At 40.8% G+C, this 24,077-nt stretch overlaps 3 protein-coding genes across 4 annotated transcripts; 1 reads left to right on the top strand and 2 right to left on the bottom strand.

Moving 5' to 3' along the window:
- The first annotated feature begins 145 nt into the window (after positions 1–145).
- ing1 (inhibitor of growth family, member 1) lies at positions 146–3,839 on the top strand. Its single transcript, XM_040201021.2, has 4 exons — positions 146–367; positions 1,299–1,457; positions 2,050–2,198; positions 2,349–3,839. Exons 2-4 carry the CDS (start codon positions 1,319–1,321, stop codon positions 2,994–2,996), a joined length of 936 nt encoding a protein of 311 aa, XP_040056955.2. The 5' UTR covers positions 146–367; positions 1,299–1,318; the 3' UTR covers positions 2,997–3,839.
- Positions 3,835–8,156, bottom strand: ube2al (ubiquitin conjugating enzyme E2 A, like). Its single transcript, XM_040201023.2, has 6 exons — positions 7,683–8,156; positions 6,272–6,352; positions 6,128–6,153; positions 5,912–6,001; positions 5,739–5,827; positions 3,835–4,615 (listed from the first exon to the last, which is right to left on the bottom strand). Exons 1-6 carry the CDS (start codon positions 7,724–7,726, stop codon positions 4,487–4,489), a joined length of 459 nt encoding a protein of 152 aa, XP_040056957.1. The 5' UTR covers positions 7,727–8,156; the 3' UTR covers positions 3,835–4,486.
- Positions 8,157–8,786: 630 nt separating this feature from the next.
- Positions 8,787–22,920, bottom strand: ankrd10b (ankyrin repeat domain 10b). 2 transcript variants are annotated; one of them, XM_040201005.2, is made up of 6 exons: positions 22,549–22,920; positions 21,678–21,830; positions 20,645–20,736; positions 11,996–12,261; positions 11,522–11,614; positions 8,787–9,408 (listed from the first exon to the last, which is right to left on the bottom strand). In XM_040201005.2, the coding sequence occupies exons 1-6, from the start codon at positions 22,744–22,746 to the stop codon at positions 9,191–9,193; spliced, it is 1,020 nt and encodes a 339-aa protein (XP_040056939.2). In that variant the 5' UTR covers positions 22,747–22,920; the 3' UTR covers positions 8,787–9,190. The 2 variants fall into 2 exon arrangements, with proteins under 2 accessions (XP_040056939.2, XP_040056940.2); XM_040201006.2 differs by lacking the exon at positions 11,522–11,614.
- Between the last annotated feature and the right edge of the window lie 1,157 nt (positions 22,921–24,077).

The raw sequence follows: 24,077 nt of genomic DNA, 5'->3' as shown, positions 1-24,077 counted from the left end.
TGGATGCTGTCACAGCAAAGTGCCTTTGTTGACTTGGGAATGGAAAACTCACCAGGATCTTCTGCTGGAATTCAGGCATTTATGTATCAAACTGATGAAATCGCATGAAATCAACGTTTGAAGAAAAACGGAAGTATAAATTATTATTATATCAGTTGACTTGATAGTTGCGCCCAGCCCAAAAGCAGTGGGTTCTGTTCAGGCACTTCAGCTGGCAGCTAACATAAGTCACCAGCGGACTGCTGGCAGGACCCCTGCTACCGTTACGGCTCGATACACGAGCTAGCGTTAGCAACGCAGCAGGAGCTGCATCACGGAGCGCCGAACCGCCGCTGCAAAAAACACACGCGTTTATTATCCACACCAGGTAAATACATCTGCCAGCCGCTTAGTTACCAGCTAGAGAGTAGATGCTTTGTTGAATGATACAATTTGTATTGCCTCTCGTGTGAATCGTAAGAGAAACGTTATGCGTTAGAAGCTAACGTACGCTAATGTGGCTAACAGAACGCTACATTGGTTACATTGAAGCGAAAACGATATAAACCAGAGCGCTTAAAATGTCTAAATGATCGCTGATCGTCATAATGAAGGTGTGGATGTGACGGACTCGTGGACGCAGCAGTTGAGTGTCGTGTGATTGTTTAGGACGTGATTGAATGAAGTGCCTGTTTTCCCAACGCTGGTTATCAGAATCTTTGTTTGACACATTAACGTTTCGGTGCCGTTCGCTTAAACCTTCAACGCTGTCAAACCGCCAAGGAAAACATTTCAGTCGGTTATGTAACTTAATGTCAAAGTAAACCCGTTTGTTTGGCCAACCTCACATTTACAGAGAGGCGAAAGTTCGTAACCTTAACTCTTAGTTCGTCGGCGGTAATTACCACGACTATTATTAGACTCGGGAACTCAGCTGTTGTTTATGGGCGTATTCACTCTGACTTATTAGTGGCCGATCACGCACTCGTGTGTGTTTTTTGGTTTATGTGACGGGGAATCCAGCTAGCTTACCCAGCTAACATCCGTGTTGTGCTAAGTGACTGATTGGCGTTGTGTTGTCTTCTCTTCGTGAGTTGCGCTCACCGCAAACTCCCAAGTGACTGACAACGTCGTCAGTCCGACTGTTTCACGGATATAGTTGTGCCCCCCTCTCCCCTGTCTTTATTTATCGTGTATATTTATGGACTGATTTCAAATTATTTATAATGGGAATATATAACCATGAAGTTTTTTTGTGTAACTAAATGAACGAATAGTTTCCAGCGTTTGAATCTTCAGCACATGTTTAATGTTAACAGGTAAGAAAAGGCGGTCTGCTATGCTGAACCCGGCCAACGGCGACCCGAGCCACGCGGTGGTGAACTATGTGGAGGAGTACTTGGACCTGGTGGAGTCACTACCCTTTGACCTGCAGAGGAGCGTGTCCCTGATGAAGGAAATTGATGCCAAGTATCAAGGTAAAAAATAAAAAAAAACAGGTCCTCTCAATGAATCAAAATTGTATTTGTCAAGATATCATCTTGAATTGCATATCGTAGTGTGGCAGAGATGCACTGGACACAATAAACACGACAGTATCAACCAAACACTTAAGAAACTACACAGAAAATTGTGGACAAGCTGTAATTTACAATCACACACTACAGCTTCGCTGCATGACTGTAACCACCGGCTCTCAACCTCTTCCACTAGCTTGAGCCTAACGCACGACTCCCGTCTTACGGTCGTCTCACCTCCTGCCTTGTCCACACGGCATGCTTTATCAACGCACAGGAAGCACCTTTCGTCTTGGCAGTGCTATTTGAAACGTTATCTGAACCCAACAACTACACGCCTGGTCCACCTGGCTGAAACTGATGTAATATAATGTGACGCTAGCCCGTCTGATTGGTTTGTAAATTCATTATTCACTGGCTAAAGCGCCCTGCGCAGCACATAACAGTCAAGAAAAACAACTTATTTGGCGAGTAATAGAATTAATTGTGTGTGTTCCCTTGGAGATTATGTTGATTTTCAGTAGTAAATTTGTCCTCATTTCTTCTTTGGCAGATGTCCTGAAGGAGCTTGATGATGCTTATGAACGGTATCGCCGAGAATCTGACTCACTTCAGAGGCGAAAGCTCCAGTTATCCATTCAGAGAGCGCTGATACGTAGTCAAGAGCTCGGCGATGAAAAGATCCAGATTGCTGGACAAATGGTACGTTAAGAGAGCCCTGCAGCTGCTCACGGGCAAACGTCCAGCTCTGAGTGTGTGTGTGTCCAAACAAGCAAATTCTAGTTTTAAATGTTTTAGTCATCCTCATTTTTGGCCAACAGTAGCTTCACAGTAAATCTGTCTGTGTTTCAGGTGGAGTTGGTTGAGAACCGAACACGACAGATGGACTGGCATTCTGAACTGCTTCTTTCCTCTCAAGAAGTCCCCGAGAGTCACGTTCCCACGGCAACCGCCATGGCAGCCACCGCAGTGTCCTTAATGTCGGCGGCCACGGCGGCAGCGGCGGCGTCCACCGTTACGCCCGGCAAAACGGGCAACCTCGAAAAGAAGCGCGACGAGGTCACGCCGAGCTCAGCCGGCGGAGACAAGGCGGGAGGGAAACGCTCCAGACGTCAGAAAAACGGAGAAAACCGGGAAAGCTACGGGGGTCTGGATCAGGCGGAGGAAGTGGGGGCGGGCGCATCCCGGGAAAAGAGGGCCAAGACCTCCTCAAAGAAGAAGAAAAGGTCCAAAGGCAAATCTGAAAGAGAAGTGTCCCCCCCAGACCTGCCCATCGACCCGGATGAGCCCACGTACTGCCTGTGCGAGCAGGTGTCCTACGGGGAGATGATCGGCTGTGATAACGACGAGTGTCCCATCGAGTGGTTCCACTTCTCATGCGTCGGGCTCCACCATAAGCCAAAGGGCAAGTGGTACTGCCCCAAGTGTAGGGGGGAGAATGAGAAGACCATGGACAAGGCCTTAGAGAGGGCCAAGAAGGAGAGGGCGTACAACAGGTAGCTCGTCGCGGCGGCCCAATGAACACTTATTCAGTAAAGGATTTATTTTATGTTTCGTCTTTGTTACCATTCAGCAGCAAAAAAAAAAAAAGCGAGAAAGAATTGAGAAATGTTGTAAATAGTTATTTTTGTAACTTCTGTATGGCTGAGAAACTAGACTGTTGCCTCGTTGTTGAAACTATTTGTAAAGAATGGACACATTACAGGACAACCTGCATGTAAGTCACTGCCCCTTTGTTTTCATCATGCATGCAACACCCCCCCCTCTACATCTGCTGAAGTCATTTCACAAATAAAATGTTTCTAAATGAATAATTCCTGTAGGACTTTGATCTGCCAAGTGGCCAAAAACATGTTCAAAGGTTAGTTTTATATGTCTTCACTTTGGAGGCATTTATTTTTCAAGTCGTCCGTCCCGTTATGAACGAGATGTCTCAAGAATGTCAGAGGGGATTTATCTTGGCCATAAATTCCTATGAAAATGTGTGGTAAAATGACTAGGCGATGACATTGGCAGAGGCGTCGCATAGGATCAAGTTAATGAAATCCGTGACCTATTGGGACTGATCGTCCAAACATTTCATGGGCATTATACTCTTTTCTCCTATATTCTTTCCAATGGCTTTTGAAATTTCTAACTTTACAAGATTTTTTTTTACAGTTCTGTGCTATCGTGAGGATTCACATCGCATTTTAAGTAGTGATCACTTATTCATTCTCACTTATGCTCACTGCTTCAGATTAATTTGTAATTTCCAAAAAAACAAGTAAGATTGGACTAAAAAAGCCCACATCCAAGAGTATTGAATTTGCGGTTCCAATAAAAAGCTTCTCACATCTGGATTTGCCATTTTTATTTACAAGTGCTGAAAAAATGACAGGGGACAACCAGTGTAAAATCTGTACATAAATTCAGTTGCAGGCTTCTTATATACACGAGTACTGAGCAAGAACGTAAATACACTTTCTGTCATGCATGTAACAGAATTCAAAACACAGCAAGAGACACGGTGTAAAGATGTCTAATTTAGTTGTAGTCCGTGACGCGTGGGCTGCTCGTTCTCACACAGAAGGCTGGGATGGATCTCATTGGAGCGGAGAAACAGGCGGAAACGATAAGGAGCAAAACGGAACATGAACCATGACTTAATTCACACACCCTCCAAGACATTTAACATAATAAGTCAAGGGAGGGGGGTTACAGCAAGAACACACTAGAATTTTTGGGTAATGGCCCACAAGTCCATACTGAAAAAACATCAAAGCAAGATTCAACACATTTCCTCTGACAGACTGGGATATGTGGATAAAATGGAAAAATAAATCCCTCTTGACGGGCAAAAAACAAACACCATTCTATGAAGGGAGGATGACGGTAAAGTGCATAAAAGCTTAAAAATCAAAGAAGTTGGGAAAAAGTAAAAGGTACTCCACTAAACCTTGCAGCACACACAGCTTAACAATGGAGAGAGCAGCTATCGAGTTGTCAGGTCAACTATCTCTCCAGCTTTGTTCTACGATGGCAGACACACGCTTCTCGTACTCCCGCTTGTTCTCCTGGTACAGCTGGGCGGCCTGACTGTTGGCCGGACTGTTGGGGTTTGGTTCATCAAGCAGGGACTGCGGGGGGAGAAGGTCAATACTGAATTCAATATAACCGACCTGCTTTAATGCCATTTATCCATCTACTTGGACACAACTTTCTCTTTGCGTGTCAAGAACATCAGTTTCAAACGGGACTTCAGAATACTTGGGTGGTGACACCGGCATTTTCCAAAATGTCATCTGGCTTTTGTCATCAAAGAAATGTTTTTGTGAATACATTATCTAAAAGTGTAAATACAAATTAATTTTCTATTTTTTTTACATTTCAACCCCAATAGAATATACATTTAAATATTAATGTCCATCTCAAACGTTCATACTTATACTTCAGTTATAACTCTGTTTCGGCATTCTTAAAAAATTGATCTGCCAATTCAGATTTCCTTTCTAAGAACTGTTTGACACATATTTGCTGTCACCTTAAAACAAATGTATTCCTTTAAGTTCTTCTTTGAACGTGTCACGATTGCTTTCTACTTGCAGGCAGGACTGTAGGAGGAGAGACTATGTGCTGTTGGCAGACAGTCTGAACAGCACCCGATGTCAGATGATATGATGAAGTTGTTCAATATAGGATTTTTCCCTCTGTGGACTTTGGAAATTACAAGCTTTGCGCATGCAGTGCGGGTCATATTATACAAGTGCTAGTGCATCTGTGTGACCACACAATACTCTCATGCAGGCAGCAGCACAAATGTGCCGATGGTGCTGGTAAAGAAACATTAGTGTAAGACAAATCATCTGTAAGGGCTGACCAGCTGATTAGTCTAACTTTGGACTGTGTGTCAGACAAAAAAGGTACTTTAAGATGAAAGATCGAAGGACATTTCAAGTTCAAAACACTGATAATATAGTCATGAGTATGAAAATATAAAAAAATAAAGCAATCAAATGAATTGCTATTGTAGGTAATTTCAAGTCCAAACCCAATCACCATCAAATTTATAAGTTTCATTTAATTTCAACACTTTTCCACAATAGGTTAGTTAACGTTAAAGTTTCCCAATGTTAAAGATAGGGTTGGCTTTCTATGTTTTGTATATTTGAAAACGGAGTACCCTCAGTTCTTTGTCATTGGTAATATATATATATATATATATATATATATATTGTATTGTTGTTTATTGAACATTTCTACCTGGATAGATGTAAGAATAGAGGACACATCATATGTTGGACTCCAACGATTCTGTAGGATGTCCAAACATATACTTCCATCTGCATAGACTGTGGGGAAAAAAACAACACAATCAAACACTACACAAAAATAGCAACAATGTAATGAACCACAGGATAATAGAATAAACCTACCATTTGGATGAAACATCTTTGAAACAAATCGTACGGTGGGTGGTTTGTTGGGGTATTCTTCTGTAAACTCTACAATGAGTTTAAATGTACCTGGAAAAACATAAGACACATTTTAAATAAGGGGCTTGAATGCTGAAGTATGTTAGAATAGTTTTATATGCAATGCAGGACCTTATGCCTTACTAAACAAAGTAATGAATAGAGTGAGATCCTTACCATCTTCAAAGGGAGTGCCTTCAGGGCTGTGAGGTGGAACAAAAAAGAAAAAAGGTATTTTGTCATTTATTTTCCACTTCACAAACATTTGCAATTGTGGGGGGAATTTGGTCAATTAGTCCATTCTATGCATCAACAGCTTACCCAAATATGACGGCATTCCACGCCATGATGTTGTTTTCAGAGGGGGCACCACTAACACCAGCTGGTGGGTCCTCTTGTAGCCTTCACAACAAAAAAGAAAAGTGAAGGGGTATTGCAGGATCCACAAGCAGAAAACTAGATGGGTTCAGCGAGTCAGGTGAATGCCATAATGAAATGACCACTTTCCTTTTCACAATAAACCACTGCAAAAATTCACATTTGAAATTAGGAATGGTCCTGAATTGTTTAAGACTAGAAAAAAAGAATCAGATGTATTTGTTTTCAATCAATCTCCTTAATGTGTGTGAATACAATGTGTGTGTGCGAATACATCCCAAAACGTAGACTTAGTTGGCACTTGCAGCACATAGAAACAGCTTTTTCCAATGGAATGTGTTCCTTTACTCTAGAGAGCACCAATCTACACACTTCCTTTGCACCTTTCTGTTAGCAGACATTATAGTTATTACTGATTTACACAATTGACCCAGGTGAGGGTCAATTTACCAAAATAATATTTTGTCTTCAAACAAATATATTCATATGTCACTTTAGCAAATGTAAATTAATCAAATAATGATTCATGTACACAATGGGCATTGGAATTTCCTGCCAACTGGAATATTTTTAAAAATGTAGCGTATTAGTGTATAAATTATAATTAACTGTAGCCTAAATTCAACATCTAGTTGATAATAAAATAATTAGATTTTAGGGAACTATGTTGGTGGTGGAGTGATACTTCTCTTTATTATTACTTTTAAAATAGAAACCCAGTTAAGGGTGTTAAAAGGTCAAAAAGGGCTAATTCTCTGAAACCTTTTGAAACGAACCGCAGGGTTCCATTATTACTATTAAAATGTAAAAGCATATTAAAGATTTGAATAACTTAACATTACTTTTGATGGGCTGTTTTACTTAGGTAGGGACCTTTGGTAACGGAGCTAACGTTAATGTTGGTTAGCACCGTATTCCAATTAATGTTGTAAAAACGATAGCCTTGAATCTACGAAGCATTTACGTTGGATACGTTGTTTTGCCAAAGTATGAAATGGCCAATCAGTCTTTTGTGACGCGAACTTTATAGTTAACGTTATCTATGCGCCGTAAACGGTAACTCTATCCTGCTGACGTTAACGTGTATCGGCTAGCAACGTTAGCTTTTAGCTAAGTTAGCTGTGGCCAAGGGGCTTTCACAAAATTAGTTATTTCACTCAAATATTGCAGGTTCTTAAATTCACGATGGTCTTTGCGTTCATATTTACGATGGATATCGCCGAATCAATATGTCAATATGTAGTAAAATATATAATTGCTAGCTATGCTCAGATAACGTAAGCTAAGCTAATGCTAGCTGTTTTTGTCAATCATAGCCCAACATTACCCGGTTCATTTTTACCCGTCGGCTTACCGTTTAAAATCTCTCATGAGTCTCCTTCTGGCCGGGGTTGACATTGCCTACTTGTGAAACACGTATTGATAACCCCAATACGTTATCAGGAGAGTATTTGAAACCCAAATGTTATATTGTGTTGAACGGTTATGTTCACTCCTTCACAGCTGCCCGACGCTTTCCGTCGTTCTTTAGATAATCCTGTCCAGCTAGCTCGCCCAGCTAGGTTTACCAGACGATACCACACTCTGTAAAGAGGGGGAGACTAATTCGAGTATCGAGTTGAAAAAAATGTTCTGCCTCAGGAAAATCAGGTGTATCCTTTTGCCGCTTAGAAAAACGTTTTCATTAGTATAATCTGTTGCATATCAGCAAGATAAATGTATATACCGCGTTGGTATATTTGACCGTACTCTTGGTCTCCCCCATTCGCACTCACAGTGACGTGGTGTTTGTGCAGCGCAGCTATGACGAAGGTCGCCTAGTGACATATGACTGTGAGCGAAATACGCTGCTGTTCCTCTGTACGGGCCCGAGTGGGATAGAGATATTTAAAGCCCGATTATCGACCACGTCGGGCCAACGAAGGGCCTATTGAAACTGTACGTTTCTCCTCATTATCATTTGGGCTCAAGCACCAACAAAGACCGAATGAGGAACCTATTTTCCCTCCAATGGCATTATTATTATTATCAGGGCCCGATCACCGCTGAAGTCGGAGCGAAGGATCCATTGTTCTTCTAATACAACATCGTCCATCTGGGGAGAATTGCCTCATGCAAGGGCCCAGAACATATACATATTTTTAGATTGTGCCACCAAATGAAATCATTCTGTCACGAAAAAAAAAAAAACGTTTTAAAAGTGGTTAAACATTCTCTAAACACAACTAAATATGGCACACACATTAAAAGCTTTACATTATGTGATGATTAGAATTTTTCCAAGTGGAAAGTTGTCAACAGCTTTATGCTTCACTCTACAACATTTGGGAGGAATATTTAGAATTTAAATAAGTCTCCTGTGGCACTATCTATACGGCTTGAGTTCATGATTGTATTCAGAGACACACATAACTTATTTCACATTGTCTATAGCTGTGATACAATGAGCTGAATCAACTGAAGGTTTTGCAAAACTTTAATTGTTAATGAGTACAAAAAACATTTAACAGGGATCACTCCACAAGATGAGACAGAATTCGATTGCAAATGTTGGCAGTTTCAATGCAGATGCTTAGTTTAGCAATCAGAACATGTCTATATACAGCTTAATCAAACTTGATTAATAAGCTACACAAACACCTTTTCTTTAACAATACAAACAAAAATCCCTTCTTAAATCAACAATCAGGTACACATTTCAATCCAAACACAAAGACGGGCCTGCCCTTTCCAAAAAAGCAAAAACAAAGATTATCAATGAATAACAGCACCACTCAATGGCTTTAAGGCAAATTAATGCTGGTTTAAACTCGTACAACATTCAGGCAGAAAGGACAGTCTGACAAAGGGAACCTCTGTGCTTCAGGATCCATGGAAGAGCTGCATGGTGGTGTAGAAGGCGTGGTCATACAACTGCTCTGCTCGCACACACTTCTGGTGCTCCACCTGGCTGCCCCCCGTGCCGGGGTAGGACGAGTCGCTGCAGGCGAGTGGGCCGTGGTGGATTTCTGCTCCTGGGTAACACCCAAATGGAAGCTCTGCTCGACTGTGGCCATTTAAGGAAAAATCCTCACCTGCCACTGAAAACGAGAAAAAGGGTCAAAGGGCATATATTGATTTGAATCAATCCCCTTTTCTATAAATATTGAACAGCAGGGGGAAAATATGATTGAAAGGGGGACTTGGTCAAGCAGTTTAGAAGCTATTATGGAACTGCCTTTCAACAAATTAAGAGAAAAATAGGTTTTGTTCTCACAGTTGATCAGTAAATTGCTACGTAAGATCCAGCGCTTTATGTAAAAGTTACTGCTGGAGCCAAAGCTTGAAAACCAGTGTGGAGACAGAACTAGGTGTTCTGTCTCCACACTGGTTTTCCAGCTTTACGCATCAAGTAATGAAAACCGTAAAGCTTTTAGATCATAATCTGCCATTCCATAATCTGAAACCCAAAATAAGCAGAACTAGTTTAGACCAGTGCAACTAGTTATATGTGATATATACACATAGAAGTCTTTTGCATTTATCTGAAAATAATTGCTTTTTTCCCCCACGTTTTGCGGGTCAGCACTAAAAACAGTAAGTAGAGAAAATGACAGAAACATCAATAAATCAAATGTCCACCAGTCACAAGTATGAAATCAATCAATTTAATTATTTCACACAAGCACAAGCTAAACCTGCTTAGTATTATGCATTGAATGTTCATAACGGAATAACTAGACACTCACACTCTCGGCCATGTAGGTCAAAGTAAACAAACCATTTAACATGAAATTGTACTACAAAATACAGAAAGAACACAGAGTTTCTGTAATCATTATCTATAAAAAGTTGAATATTGTACATTGAGCTACTCTTAAACTATTCAATACAGCTCGAGAAATAAGGCTTTTTGCGAATCCATGCAAATTTTCTTGAGCAGCACTGTTCATTCGTAATAACCGTTTGTAAAATGGCCAATTACACGTTTCAAAATCTGAGTACTATTATACAACCGAAAGATCTGCAAGTCCAACTAATCGACAAAAAAAAACTTTCCATACAAAAAACATCATACAATAGAAAACAATTGGCTAAATCCAAACCCATTGACCGCTGTGTATGAGTACATGACACCTATGAAACACAAAAAAGCTGCACAGTGACTCTTTATAGTTTACAAGCTACATTCTTGTTGGAATATGCTTTGGCATAAAGGCAAGTATTAATTCAAAAGAGCGTCTACAAATGTGTGGTAACCGTAAACGTCAGACGATATTTCTTATGTATATTAAAGAGTGCTTATGCATTTATTTATCATTTCGTCTCCAATCTAGCGTTATTTAAAATAAAAGTCTACTCAATTATATTCAACAAACTCAACGGGGAAACATGTTGCTAAAGAGAACTATCTAAGCAACACATATGTATATATATATTACATCTCTCAAGTATAACCATTTCTCTGATGGAATTAAAAATAAACTATTTTTTCTTACCTAGTCGGGATGAAAGTCACTGACATGCGAAGCACACCAGAAACATCTTCATGACTAATGAAGTTCATCCTTTAGCGATTATGCAACAATGCACGATTTCAGACAACTTTGACCTAATTTCTCTGTTCTGCCAATATCCACTGGTGACCCTATCGGGTCAGAGGGATGCAGAGTTCCTGTTATCGGGGATGCAGCAGTATAATTCTGAGAAACAAAGCTCACCCTTCTATCATGATTACAAAATAAAAAAGAATCACTACAATAGTCGGTATCTCTGGACGGATGCATTAAATATGACTGTGACAAAGAAATCAATATTTTTAATCTATGCGAGTAGAATTAGGTGCATATAGAAAATACAGTACACCTACGGCTATACATCTTTCAAATGTAGCTTACCACAGAATCAAAACAAATGTCCTCCTTTATGCTTATGTTGTGCAAAAAAAAAACCTGCCAGACAATTTCAAAAAGATATATCCTGCACAAAAGGGGCCTGTTAGCATGTGGGCAGAGACGCGCGCTTTCTACAGGTAGGCATAAGAGTTGGTGCAGCGACATGGCGTCTGCATCGAGGCAACCGTGATGACCTCGAGCTCTTTAGTGGCAGAGGCCGACCTGCCCAGTCCCCCCTGGTCCTCACACTGATCCATGAGCCCCGGCCCTTGTGGTGGCGCAAACCCATTCAGCCCAAATGCAAAGGGTCCTGGCCCACCTGGAGTTACAGCCGCCGCCAACTCCACGTTCATGCTTTCCATCTGGACCTCTCCAGCGCCACCCAGTGGCCCATTCCCATTAAGCAAAAGACCTACGAGGATAAGACGCATACAAAAACGTTCAGGTGATGCCTGATGCTAAAATAAATGAAAGGTTGAACATCCATTCTTAAGTGTAGATCAAGTACAAGCCCAATTTTTTGAAGCCCAAAGTTGAAATAAGAGTATATTTATGTTGGTCTTTAACTTTTACACACTAAGCAGTCTGGTTTGTGCAAATAAATGCTGTGTATTAGTCTTTAGCCGCAATGATAACTGCATGTGTCCAGCATGCCTGCGTGTGCAGCAGTCCAGACCAATTACAGATGTTCCAGCTGGAGCATGCCGGTTTTTACTTTCCTTTCTAAAAGAAACCTGAAAAAAAACGTAAATCCAAACGTAACCACAGAGATTAGATGAGCTTAGTGACCTACCGTTCGGTCGGGCCTTCTTCCCCGCGTTCGCTTCCATGCCATCAAACGACCTCTTTCTGTTGGGCACGCCGTTCGAGAAGCTGCGTCCCTGGATGGTGGGACGAGCTTGGCCCCCGATCTGGGTCACGCCGTTCAGAAAAGCCCCGTTATGGGACTGGGCCATGTTTTGTTGGAAGTTCTGGGCATTGGAGAGAATCTCTGCGCACTCCTGGAACCCCTGGGCGTGGGCCAGGTTAGCAGCGGTCAGCCCACTGGCATTCCTCATACTGCACAACGAGAAGGACGCGTGTTAGGGACGCTCACTGGACCGCTCATTCACACAAATAAAAAACAAAAATGAGACACGCTCATGCGCACACAAACACACAGACTCATTAAGCAGGTATTCTCTCTCACACAGACAGACGGACAGACAGACACACAGATGTATAGCAATAGCCTGTGCTGCTCTACCCCCTCACATCATATTCGTCATCCTCATGAGATGACGACTGATCCGCTTAGATCATGGGCATCTTCCATAAAACTTGGTACAAAGTTTCCAAATCAATAGGGAAACATGACTGCTGCGAGAGGACATGATTAAGACAACTGTATGTATGGAGCCGTTTAACTTGATGGAACCCGGAAATAATCAGACAAGGCTGAGATGATTGAATCCAAAAGGAGAATTTCTGCAGGCGACGTCAAGATCTCCACTTGTCTGCGGGAGAATTGCGAAATCAAGGAGGATTTTTTTTTGCAAAGGGTCAACGGTCACAGTCTTCTCACATATCCACCGGTGATACTGCTCCAGGATTTTGGAAAGGCCGCATCCAGACAATCTCGCTATGCCTCCAATATATGATGCAAAAAGGAAACCAAGAGTGGCAATTGTGGGGTTGCAGTCCGGGAAACAGACCACGACACAGACTGACTGAGAGATTGTAGAATTCTTCATAGACAAGATCATCCAAAAGAGGTCGGAACGTAAGTGCTGTCTTCAGGGGAAACTCCACAGAATGAAAAGCTGGGAGGAAATCAAAGTGCAACCATTAGAAACCCAGGAATCCCCTCCTGGGAAGGTCAAGTCGTGGAGGCGTAGTCTTGTTTCAAGAGGGATGAACAAGGGAAGGAAAAATAAAGCAACCGGAATACGCTAGCGGCGCTTGTACCACTATTCATCACTCCAATTAAGAGTCTTTGCTCTACATACAGTTGTGTCAATCGTATCCAGGCGCAGCAGGGCTTACATGACCTTTGGAGTTCAATAATGAATGAGCAAACAGTGTTTTTCAATTTCAGACTCACATATGTCATTAAGTATGGAAGCAATGCCGCTGGAAAATAAAACCTTATTGTGTTTGATTAATACGGAAACATAATACTAATTAAATTAAGGTTAAACTCATCTTTTATATCTTTACCAGTGCGTTGCTGCAGTTAATTGGTTGATAAATGATTGCATACGACAAATTCAGTTTTCTGCTGCCGACGAGAAATAATTGTAGGAGCACAATTGTCCGGCAGTCTTCCTCCAAACAACGGAGGCCTTTTAGCTTAATGATGAGAGCGCTTCTCCGCTCCGATGGCCAATTAGCCAACAAGCCTGCACTTGTTCTGGGTCCAAATGTCATCGAACTGATAAATGAGTTCTTGAAGCAAACAGTTGGGTCTTTGTAAAAGAAATGGGACTGTAGCCCAAAGCTTAGAGTTTATATTAAAAATGTGAGGGAAACGTTAAAAACGTTTTTGCATCTGCAGTGTGCTTTATATACTTATCATTTTACAAGAGAATAGTTACGTCCATCATTACTCAAGAAAAAACTGGCATACTTTGAACTATTTGATTAAGCACTTCAACCATTGTTGTTAACTGAAAACCAGATGACATTGACTTCCACACAATGAATGATTTCAAATTACCCCGTTTGCTCATGCATTTTGTTTAAAACTTTCTTCCTCTTCATATTTATCTAAACAGCAAAAAAGAAACATTTCAAGAGCTATTGCACATTAAACATTTGATTAAGTATTTAAAAACAAAACAAATTTAAATCACAAAATAACAAATTACCCGTCCCCTTCAAAATGAACGCTTCCAAAAGATTTTCCCAAATGATGGAATTCATGTCAACGGTCATGTTATAATAAGCTAGATAGTTTGGTCTCACTACAAGAAATGTTTTTCTAAATGTCTAAAAAAACGTTTTTTTTTATTGTAAGTATAATGAAAATGGATTTATAGATTTAATTTAACAGAAACTGTTAGCCTTTGGACCAGAGAGGTACAAGTAAAAACATTAAGCAATTCACAGAATGATTTTAAAAACTTAAAGCAAATTATCAGACAGCATCAACTATATTTACTTTCATTCTTTCCTGTTAAATGCTACAGAAACGTGTCCAGAGGAAGAATGCTGTTCAGGTTTGCAGCCTCTGGAGCCAAATACAAGCAACAAACCTACACTGAAATTCTTACTGAGGGTGACCGTTAAATCCACCCTTTATTTTAAGTCTTTAAGATCTGACACGAGCACTCATACAAACTCCCATGTACGTTTTGTTTATCCCAGCCCCATTTGAAAGCTGTGTCAAAAAGAAATAAGGAGGTTAAGACTTCTTACCCTACAAGTATTTAGACAGAGGTTTGAAGTGTCCGTCAAACAAACAAGCTGGACCATCTGATTTCAGAGGAAGTTCTAAAATACTTAGAGACCCCTTTTGGTTACAGCATTTCTTTAGTGAGACCTGACATCTACAGTCAGCACGGATCCAAAAAATGGACAAGAGTGTATTATTAGATTTAGTGTGGAAATTTTAAAATGAAGCGTTCATTTTTTGTAAATGCCTGGTATGCTTTGCTTTCCCGTCCTAAGAACAGAATATGTGTCTTCTCTAACTATCATCTAACCTTCCAGAGGCATCCTTTTATCATGCTACATGTTGACATGGGATTCACGTGATTAAACCTGTCCATATTAAGGGCTCCTATGGTTAGTTCACAAAATAAAAAAACTAAATCATAAAATAACAACAAAAAAAGGCTAAATACAGAAACAATCATGGATAATAAGCAAAGCATGCAGGTCTAAAACTTTAGTTTGAATTCATAAAAACCTAGCATTAAAACCAATCACCGCAAGAAATACCTCAACAGTTTGCCAGTGTGTAGATAGGAAGCGATAGTGAGAACACTCAATGCCACAACAGTGCGGCTATCCCAGGGAACGGGGCAGACTCAGCAGTGTCTATTCTTCCCCTTTCTAGGATTACTTGAAAAAACCAAGTCATTTCCAATTCAATGGCTGCAAAACATTAAGACGTACGGTTCTGTTTCAATATAGAAAACTTTTTTTTTTAAATGTCACTTTCATAGAGGAAAAGGTGACAGATCAGATGTCAAAACAGGCTATAGTATTGTAAAGGGTTAATACTGTGACATACAAAAGAAAAACATTTCTGTGTATGAAGTCAAATATTGGATACAGTGAAATGACAGTGATAACCATTGCAACAGGATGATCGTTAGCATTACACAGTTCAGTACATGATGGTAAGCAGATCTAACCCGTCTAACTCAGCTGCTCTACGCTTGAGTCTCTGCGTGGTTCTAAACACCGGCAGCCTCCAAAACACATTCCTATCTGCTGTTAGCTTGCTAATGGACCACCTTCACACTCTGAGGCTCATGACAAATAATAGAAGCTGCTTTTTAATGACAAAACTTGTCTTTTCGGTGTTTTCCGGATAAAGTTCAGCTCATTTTGTTCCATTGATAGACATGGATATTATTTGTACTCTCAATGTTTGGTTTAGGATTTATTTAAGTAAGACCCATAGGGCACAGAATGTAGATTTTAACCCCCCGCATTTTGTCTAATAACTATTTGTTTTTGAGCAGAAGTCCAAGAGAGCAAAGGAGAGCGGTTTCTTCAAGGCCGGGTGAGACCACGAGACCCCCCCCGAACTAAAGCAAGGCAGACGTAGTTCCTGCAGTCCCAAAGAAATCTTCCCAGCGTGTAAACGGTTGAGGATAGGCAACAAACAAGGACGAGCGCACTTTTCTCTTTTGTCATAAAGACATGCATCCCTTGAACCGGAACCAGGATCCTTCAGTGCAGGAAAGTGCAAGGAAAAGTCCCAGTGTGCATATGGATCAGTGTTGGGGAGAAAGGTAGGCGGGCTTTAGAGGACAGGAAAATAGATTCCAATCGTAATACTGCTGGAATGTTTTTTTATTAAAGTTCCTGTTGATCTCGTACGCAGTTCGTCAACATTTCATAGGACTGAATAAATGCCGCTGACAGTAGAAAGCTTCAACAATCAGGAGCCGCTGGGCGATTAGTGATTCATAGTGATGAAAACCAGACTGCAAACAGGAACGTTTTGAAATCAGCGGTGAAGCAGATGGCGAGGGAGCTCTCTGAATAGCGTTTCTGCCTTATTGATCAGAAATGGATCCATTTAGTGCAGTGTTTCCAGTGTGTGTGTGTGCGTGTGTGTGTGTACACACTCGCCTGTCAGCTTCTTTTTCTTCTTGCTCAACAAGCAAAAGGCTGACTGCACCAGTGCAGAGAAGAGTAGGAAAACTAACAGCTGCCGAGTGCTGTACAACCGCGCATACAGTTGAGCAGTAAAGGCCAAAGACAGGATAATGACGTTGTCACACGAAGCCACCGCCCAGCCGCCGTCTTTGAGGTGTGTTCAAGAGCAACAGAAGAAGTGAGACGATGCAACGCCTTTGATCAGAAGACGGAAGAAAATCCACTCAACATGGTGAGCGGTAAGGAAGTAGGCTTTCTGGCGAGAAGTTTTGTGGTAATAGCGAGGAGTAAAATGTTCAACAATCAACATAAAATTTAGTGTCTGTACTATTTTTAATAACAATATTAATTAAATGATGTCGCAAATTTTCTTGGTGCGAAGCAATAATTAAAGCAGCATCACTGTTGGTGGTCATATTTTGACGATTCGTTTTGTATTGATTTTAAGTTTGAACAACTGTTTACTGCCATCTATGAGGGTGTTTTACGGCACGTTTCAAAAGTAAATTGTCCAACTCAAAGGCATGGACCAAGAACTATAAATGAAGTATATCACTGGTTAATCTATTGAAATACTGGACCAAGCAGACTCCATTAATAGGTTGTATATGCTCGGTTCAGAACACCGATGCAGAAGCCAACACTATGCGCGTGTAGGTGGTGTACTGAGCAGCCGAGGAGAGAACATAGGCCCTCTCCCTCTCTCCGTGTGTGTTAATCAGAGCCTTCCTGTGCTCTGGTCACATTGCTGCTTCTGCCTTTTAGTGGAAGCAAGTCCCTCTAGCAGTGCATTGTTAGCGGCACACTCCATAATGAGTTGCACTGAAAATCCTCTGTAATGAGTTGGCATTTTTGCAATAAGCCATACGACTGTGCCGGAGTTAGTTTATAGCCGGACGTTAGCGCTTTTGTTCTGGCAATTGCATTTACAATTGCAGTAAAAGTTGCGTTCATTTGTGAAGATTATTTTTCTTAAGAGAAACATGTAAATTGTCAATGTTTGTTTGCTACACAGCTTACTTTTGGCAATAATCCCCAAATCCCAGAGGTTATTTGTAAAGGGAAGCAGTGTGATGCTAACCATCTCTGCAGCATTATGAATAGGCATTCATAGATTGTGATTATTTTTAGGTAACTTACAACGCTGTGGTAATGTACTATTATACTGATGGTTTGGTGAAATATAACTATCATTAACATCAATTAAACAATTCAGCATTTATTCCCAAGTAAATTACACTACCACTAAAAAGATATGAGAAGTATATTATTTGAACCTGCATTTAAGAGTTTTATTGACTACGAAAATGTAAATTTGTACACAAAACCTGAATTAAATAATATTCCACAATATTTCTTACTATGCAATTAAAATAGTATTAAAACAAATTGTATATTGTTTCAGGACATTTTCAGTTGAATTTTAGTACAGACATATATTTTTGTGTCAGTAATATTTAGGTCTCAACTTTTGTTACTTTGATCCAGCATTTCTTTTGTTTCTTTAATCAAGTTAGAACACATATTTATATTATAAAATATAAGTGAGAGGTTATAATTATGACACTTAACTTTTAAGTTTGTCTAAAGTTATTTTGTCATGAGCCTCATTCCCACCCAGTGTGCCTCTTAGTTTCCCTCCCAGTGGTGCGTCTATACATTTCTGGGTCATAAACAAAGAAAAGTAACTTGATAGTAAACTAAACAAAATGCATAATCTGTAAGAGGGAAAAAGAAATCACTCATCATTTCCATCATGAATATTCATTATCAGATGATAACCAAATGCACATTACAATACCTCAATAACAACTGAGGCATTTATTATATATGCCAACATAAACAAATTGGCTTTAATTTATTGAAGCAGACAAACCAACCAGGAGTTTTGTGGAAAACTAAGAATAAAGTCCTATTGGTTAACATTCAGACTAAGAAAAACTAATGTGCTTCAGCTGTCAGGATCAACTAACCTCCAGGAAAATGTAGAACAAATTCCACTTAATTTATTAACGTAACTAGGGCCATGTAGTCCAATAAACAAGTGCCAAAGAGGTAGAGCAAATAGTTCACAATGGTAATTATAATTAACTTTACTGGTATTAATTGCAGAGTTAAAAAAACACATTAAGACCAAGTTCTCTCCACATAAGAACCTTCTTCTGTAAAACCCCTGGTTGTTTTGTGTCTCTGGCATCTAATCATTAAGGAAAGAAAGCCTGCTTGTTGCAAAAAATGAAAGTGCAAGTAAATTGATAGTTGGGCTAAAAAAGACAAACATTTAAACGTGAACCTTTCATTGAAATTTGCTGCAACATTTAATGTCAGTGTCTACAATATTATATAGTATTGCTACTGCAGCCAAACAAAAAATGGCCTAATTTATAAAACTATAAAAAAGTAACGTTTGCATACTTTGATAACATATGCAGTAGGTTAATTAAAAGTGCATTGAGCTGACTGTACACGACCTGGGGAGCAAATAATTGTCAGTTAAGATGTGCAAACACCACAAAGACTGACACAATTGTTTGTGATCGTTTAGTTTCCCCACAGGTTTTACAGGATCTGAATTAAAAAACAAGAAAGATGGGTTGTGTCTCTTCTGCTTCTGTTCATGCACCAACAAGAACAATGTAATCTATAAATGTATCTACACAAAGGGAGCCACCAACTAAAAAGGCTTGACTGAGTATAACATTTACATAGATCATAAACCCACTTCCTCAAGTACCAGTAAGAAACATGGTGGTCTTGGCTGGTTACACATAATCTAATGAGGAAATACCACCTGTTATAAAATAACAAATCGGTCCATTCAGCTTCCTAAAACGTAAACTTTGCATCCACTTACGTGTGAATGATGCATTTTCAGTCTATGCAACGGCATAATAGCTTTCATACTGAAAGTAAAAAGGACTTTAGAAAAAGTAGTAATGTGCATTTGGTCATCAGGTCGAGTTATATATGCAAGACACTAACAAAAACAAATAAAGGAAATCACACTTAAGGTTTAACAATGATCATGCAATATGGCATACTATACTAACAATAGTTTATCATCCTTTACATTAAGTTGTCCTCTTGTACGTGTAATAATTGTGTTGGATTTGCACAGCTGATACCTGATATCAAAAGTACTGCACGGAGGTCTACTTATATTAAATTCATTACAGAAAGTGTCTGCTGAACATGAATGGAAGATTCAGGAACTCAATACGTCTTTGCCAATATTATTACACAAAGAGGACAATTTAATGCGAATTGTTGCAATGATAAACAACAATTTCGCGGACTAACAAAATGTGTAACATTTTCAAGGGAGCACCACCAATTCTGTTTATATCATAATATAATGCACGTCATAACCAAACGGTCTTTGGTATAAAGTTGACTTACTAAACATGCATTAGGACTAGGGCTGTCAATAGATTAAAAAAAATCAACTAATTAATCGCACATTTTGAAATGCATTAATCGCGCTCCGGCTAGCAGCTAACTTAGCCTAGCAGCTAGCTTAGCATATTAGTGCCTGAAGCGGCCCGTTTGCCGTCCGTCACTCTTCTGTTCGACACAAGAAGGAATTTCTCTGCACAGTTCTCCATCCATCTTCAACTACCACCGCGGCCTCTCCGATCTAACGTTAACAGACTGCAGACGCGTAGGGGTTTCGTTGCCGGTGTCAACGCACACTGGAAATAAACAAAATTGCGTAACTTAACCTAAATATTTTATTGTATTAATTGCATCGATTTTGACAGCCCTAATTGAGACAATAGTCTTTTACTGTACGGAGCTAAAGGTTCAACCTGCACGTCTGAAAAGTTATTCAATTATATAAAAAAATATGCTGTGCACGGTTTACAGTTATGTACACTGTACAGTCTGAAGTTAGCATTAAATCTCACTTTACAGCACCACCTTCTTTAATCTGCAGATTTCACCAATTGATAACTTGAACACTCTAGCGTTCATATCTGTGAAGTTAATTTGCAGAGGCTCTGCATTCAAACGTCGCTGCTGGGATTCGAGTTTGGTGGTGGTCCCTTGCAAAAGTGCAACTCAGATGTTGGATAGTACAGAGGAGAAGAAATGAAGGCACAGATCTGATTACAGGACTTACTCAGCTTTCGCTCCCTGAATCAAGAGAGCGTTGATGCACTCCAGACTGCCCGCACGAGCAGCCTTGTGAATGGGCGACTCGCCCACATAGTCCTGAGCGGTGACAAAAGAAAGCAGTCACACATAAAAAAAAGCAGTTTGAGCACTGTTTTAGATTAAATATAAAATCATGTTTGTGTATTGGTTTTAATCAAATATACCCTTCCTAAGCACAATCTGTTTCCATTTACAAAGTAAAAAAAAACAGGAGATTGTAACAGGGCGTCAGCCTGAACTTTTCAAACAAACTACACCTCCTCCCACACACAATTACAGTTACACATTAGTATGAGGGCAGATGAAAGAAAGAGAAAAAAACCCACATTGTAAAGTGGGACGGGCTTAACGCGAAGCTATTCTGCTGGCCAACACTGGTCTAAATATTAGCAAGAGGAAATCGCACAATGTGTAGTCTCCCCAAGTGGGAATTCTCCCATATGCGGAGGAATTCAGAGTAAATTGACAGAAATGCATTCCATGATGACGACAGCTTTCATCGTGACCTACTAATCCGATTTCTCTCAGCGGTGCAACAGAGCTTAAAATATAGCCTGAGTGCATGAAAACACATAGAGGGAGGAAACAAAGACTAAAAATAGTGAGTGACGAGTAATACACACAATGGCCTGAGCACAAATGCAGTCTAACACAACAAGGAAAAGAAAATCTGGACGTGGGGTATGTAGCAGGGGCTGACTGGCGAGGGGTCGTGACCCCACTTTAGAGTGATGCCTTCTTAATGGGATCAGTCAGAGTTCAACCATGTAACTCCGCCGACGTCAGAGGACGTTTTTTATTTGATCGTTTACACAAATGTAATGTGCTGGGAATTGTTACAAACAGTCTCTTTTTACTCTGCAGCTTCACTTGTTATATTTGTCCAGGAAATGTCAAAGTTAGTGTTTTGTTTTGTTTTAACGTTGCAACACAGTTGGGTGTACAGCACGCAGACGTCTGTGCATGTGTGTGTGTGTGTGTGTGCATCCGATGTGTACCTGTCTGTTAATGTCTGCGCCAGCTCGGAGCAGCCATAACAAGCACTCCGGGTGGCCCCCGAACGCCGCGATGTGAATGGGTGTCTGTGCAAACCTGGAGGTGACGGCATTCACGCCGCTGCCCACCTGAACCAGACGCATCACACACTCCAGCTGTGGAAACAGAAGGTGGAGAGATAGACAAATAGAGAAAAAAGGGTACGTGAAGCGGTTAATTCATGCTTCGGTCTGAGGGAAGACATTTGGGCGGGTGTGGACATGTGTCCTACAGCGGCAGACGTGTGTCACTGTTGCCCGTCCTGCGTGCTCATGAGTGAACTGTAGGCCAGCCCTTTTCCCGCGTCAACCTCGGTGGAAGACGCATGTTGCCATTTTGTTCAGTGATCTTACATTGGGTTTGAAAGTTGCAAGTTACATGTTTTTAAGTGAAACTCTAAAAGCTTTAGAAAACGACTTAAGGGGACTATTACGGACTATTGAGGCAGCTGCACGCTGCGCCATAATCACCAAACGGTAGTTTAAAACGATTAAAGTGTTTAAACTTTTAGATTAATTAGCATCAATTAAGCTAATGTTAGCTGAATTAACTGGAGTTAGGTTCTCCGCGCACCCTTTTGTCAAGGTTTCATTCATTTACTGTTAAAATGGTTCCCGCTCGACGGCGATTTGTTTGTATTGGCAGATAATCGACATACGCACGCGCGCTGCATAACGGCACAGTTCACGGAAACGTCCGTTTACGGTCAACCGTCTGCCGCTCGTTCACGACGGTTGCCTCCCGAGGCGAGGAACGCGTCTGCGCTCATTCGGGTCCCAATCGTGTCCGGTAAAAATAATAAAAAAGAAAGACCCGGCTAGCGGCGGGGCTAACCTTTCCGAAGTGAGCGGCCCAGTGAATAGGCGTCCAGCCGTAGAAGGTGTCTTCCACCGCGAGGTCAGCCGGGTTTGAGGTGCACTGAAGGAGGGAGCACAAGGCTCCGACGTCTCCATCCCTGCACGCCCGATGGAGGGGGAAGCGGCTGGTGAGCACCTCCTCGCTCGAGAATCCCGACTCCAAACCTACCGACATCGTAGCGAGATCGACAAAACAAAACCACCTGGCTACTTCGAAACGGACCACAACAATGGCTGTCTATTGTTTAATTCTGGTCGCCGATGTTGTGCCTTGAGGATCCCGACACCCGCCAGCCTGCCGAATGTGTTTCTGCCTGACGACACGGAATGGAGGGGAGGGGGGGGGGGGGGGGGGGGGGGGGGGGGGGCGTGGCTCTGAAACTTGAGAAACGCGGAGTGGGCTAGAAAATACGGACTGGATTTCACAATCCGGACCTTTTTCTTTTTCTTCTCCTGTCGATGCTGTGTGTTCACGAGTCGTAACGCCACCTATTGGAAATCAGGGTGCGTTGTGTTGGCGGCCCGTTCTCCCCCATTACAGTTTATTTTCTGACCACCAGGGGGCAGAATAACTTCAAAGATAAACTGGATACTTGCGTATTAACTACGACAAGCGGGCCCCAGAACGTCCAGTGGTCCTAAAAGTTATTGGTGTGTTGTGTGAACTTGTAAGTGCTTATAACATTAAATTATTTATTCGTTTGACTATGCATCACTGATATACTGAAATGTGCCGACATAATAAGGTTCACGAGTGTTTTTTATAATCACATGGAAACCGTGGATTGAGCAATTGTTACTCGTGTCCAGATTCTGTTTTAAATATCTTAATTCATTTTTTCTCTTGTCGCTTGTCAGTAAAAGTTCTTACATAAATTTAAGTTTAAAAAAATGAAAAATAATATTCAATTCAGGAAACTGAACAAAACAACACTGGTGTTTTTTTAAAAGAAAACGTTCCCAACACAATGTCAAGGAAACATTGCTTCAAGAAACGTTCAACTACCCCTAATCGGAAAATAGTGCTAGTCCCAACAGATATCGCTCTGAATGCACCTTCAGTGTAACTAAACATGCCGTGTGGTTCCCAATCCATTCAGTCTCCCTCCTACAGACTCCAGTGACACTAATAATATTCACCAGCGTTCTGTTGCTTTTTAGCACCACCAGATGGAAGTATAGAACAATACATGGAACAACACATGCAGGCTCTGACCAGGGTCAGGGTGATACAGAGTATCGACTTTTTAAAACGTTATTAGCAGTTCTTTTACTATTATAAATTAGGTTTCTTTTTACCCACATTTATCAACAGTACAGGATGATCTATTTTGGTAGTCAGGGAAGTATTATTTCTGTACATAGGATTACATTACATGTCATTTAGCTGACGCTTTTTATCCAAAGTGACTCACATTATGTTTAACCCATGGCTTTTTACATGTTTAACCCAGGGAGCAATTAGAGGTTAGGTGTCCTGCTCAAGGACACTTCAACATGGGACAT

The sequence above is a fragment of the Gasterosteus aculeatus genome, chromosome 16 (genome assembly GCF_964276395.1).
Source record: "Gasterosteus aculeatus chromosome 16, fGasAcu3.hap1.1, whole genome shotgun sequence".
NCBI lineage: Eukaryota > Metazoa > Chordata > Actinopteri > Perciformes > Gasterosteidae > Gasterosteus > Gasterosteus aculeatus.
Note: the sequence above shows the minus strand (reverse complement) of the source record. Positions and strands in the feature narration are given on the sequence as shown.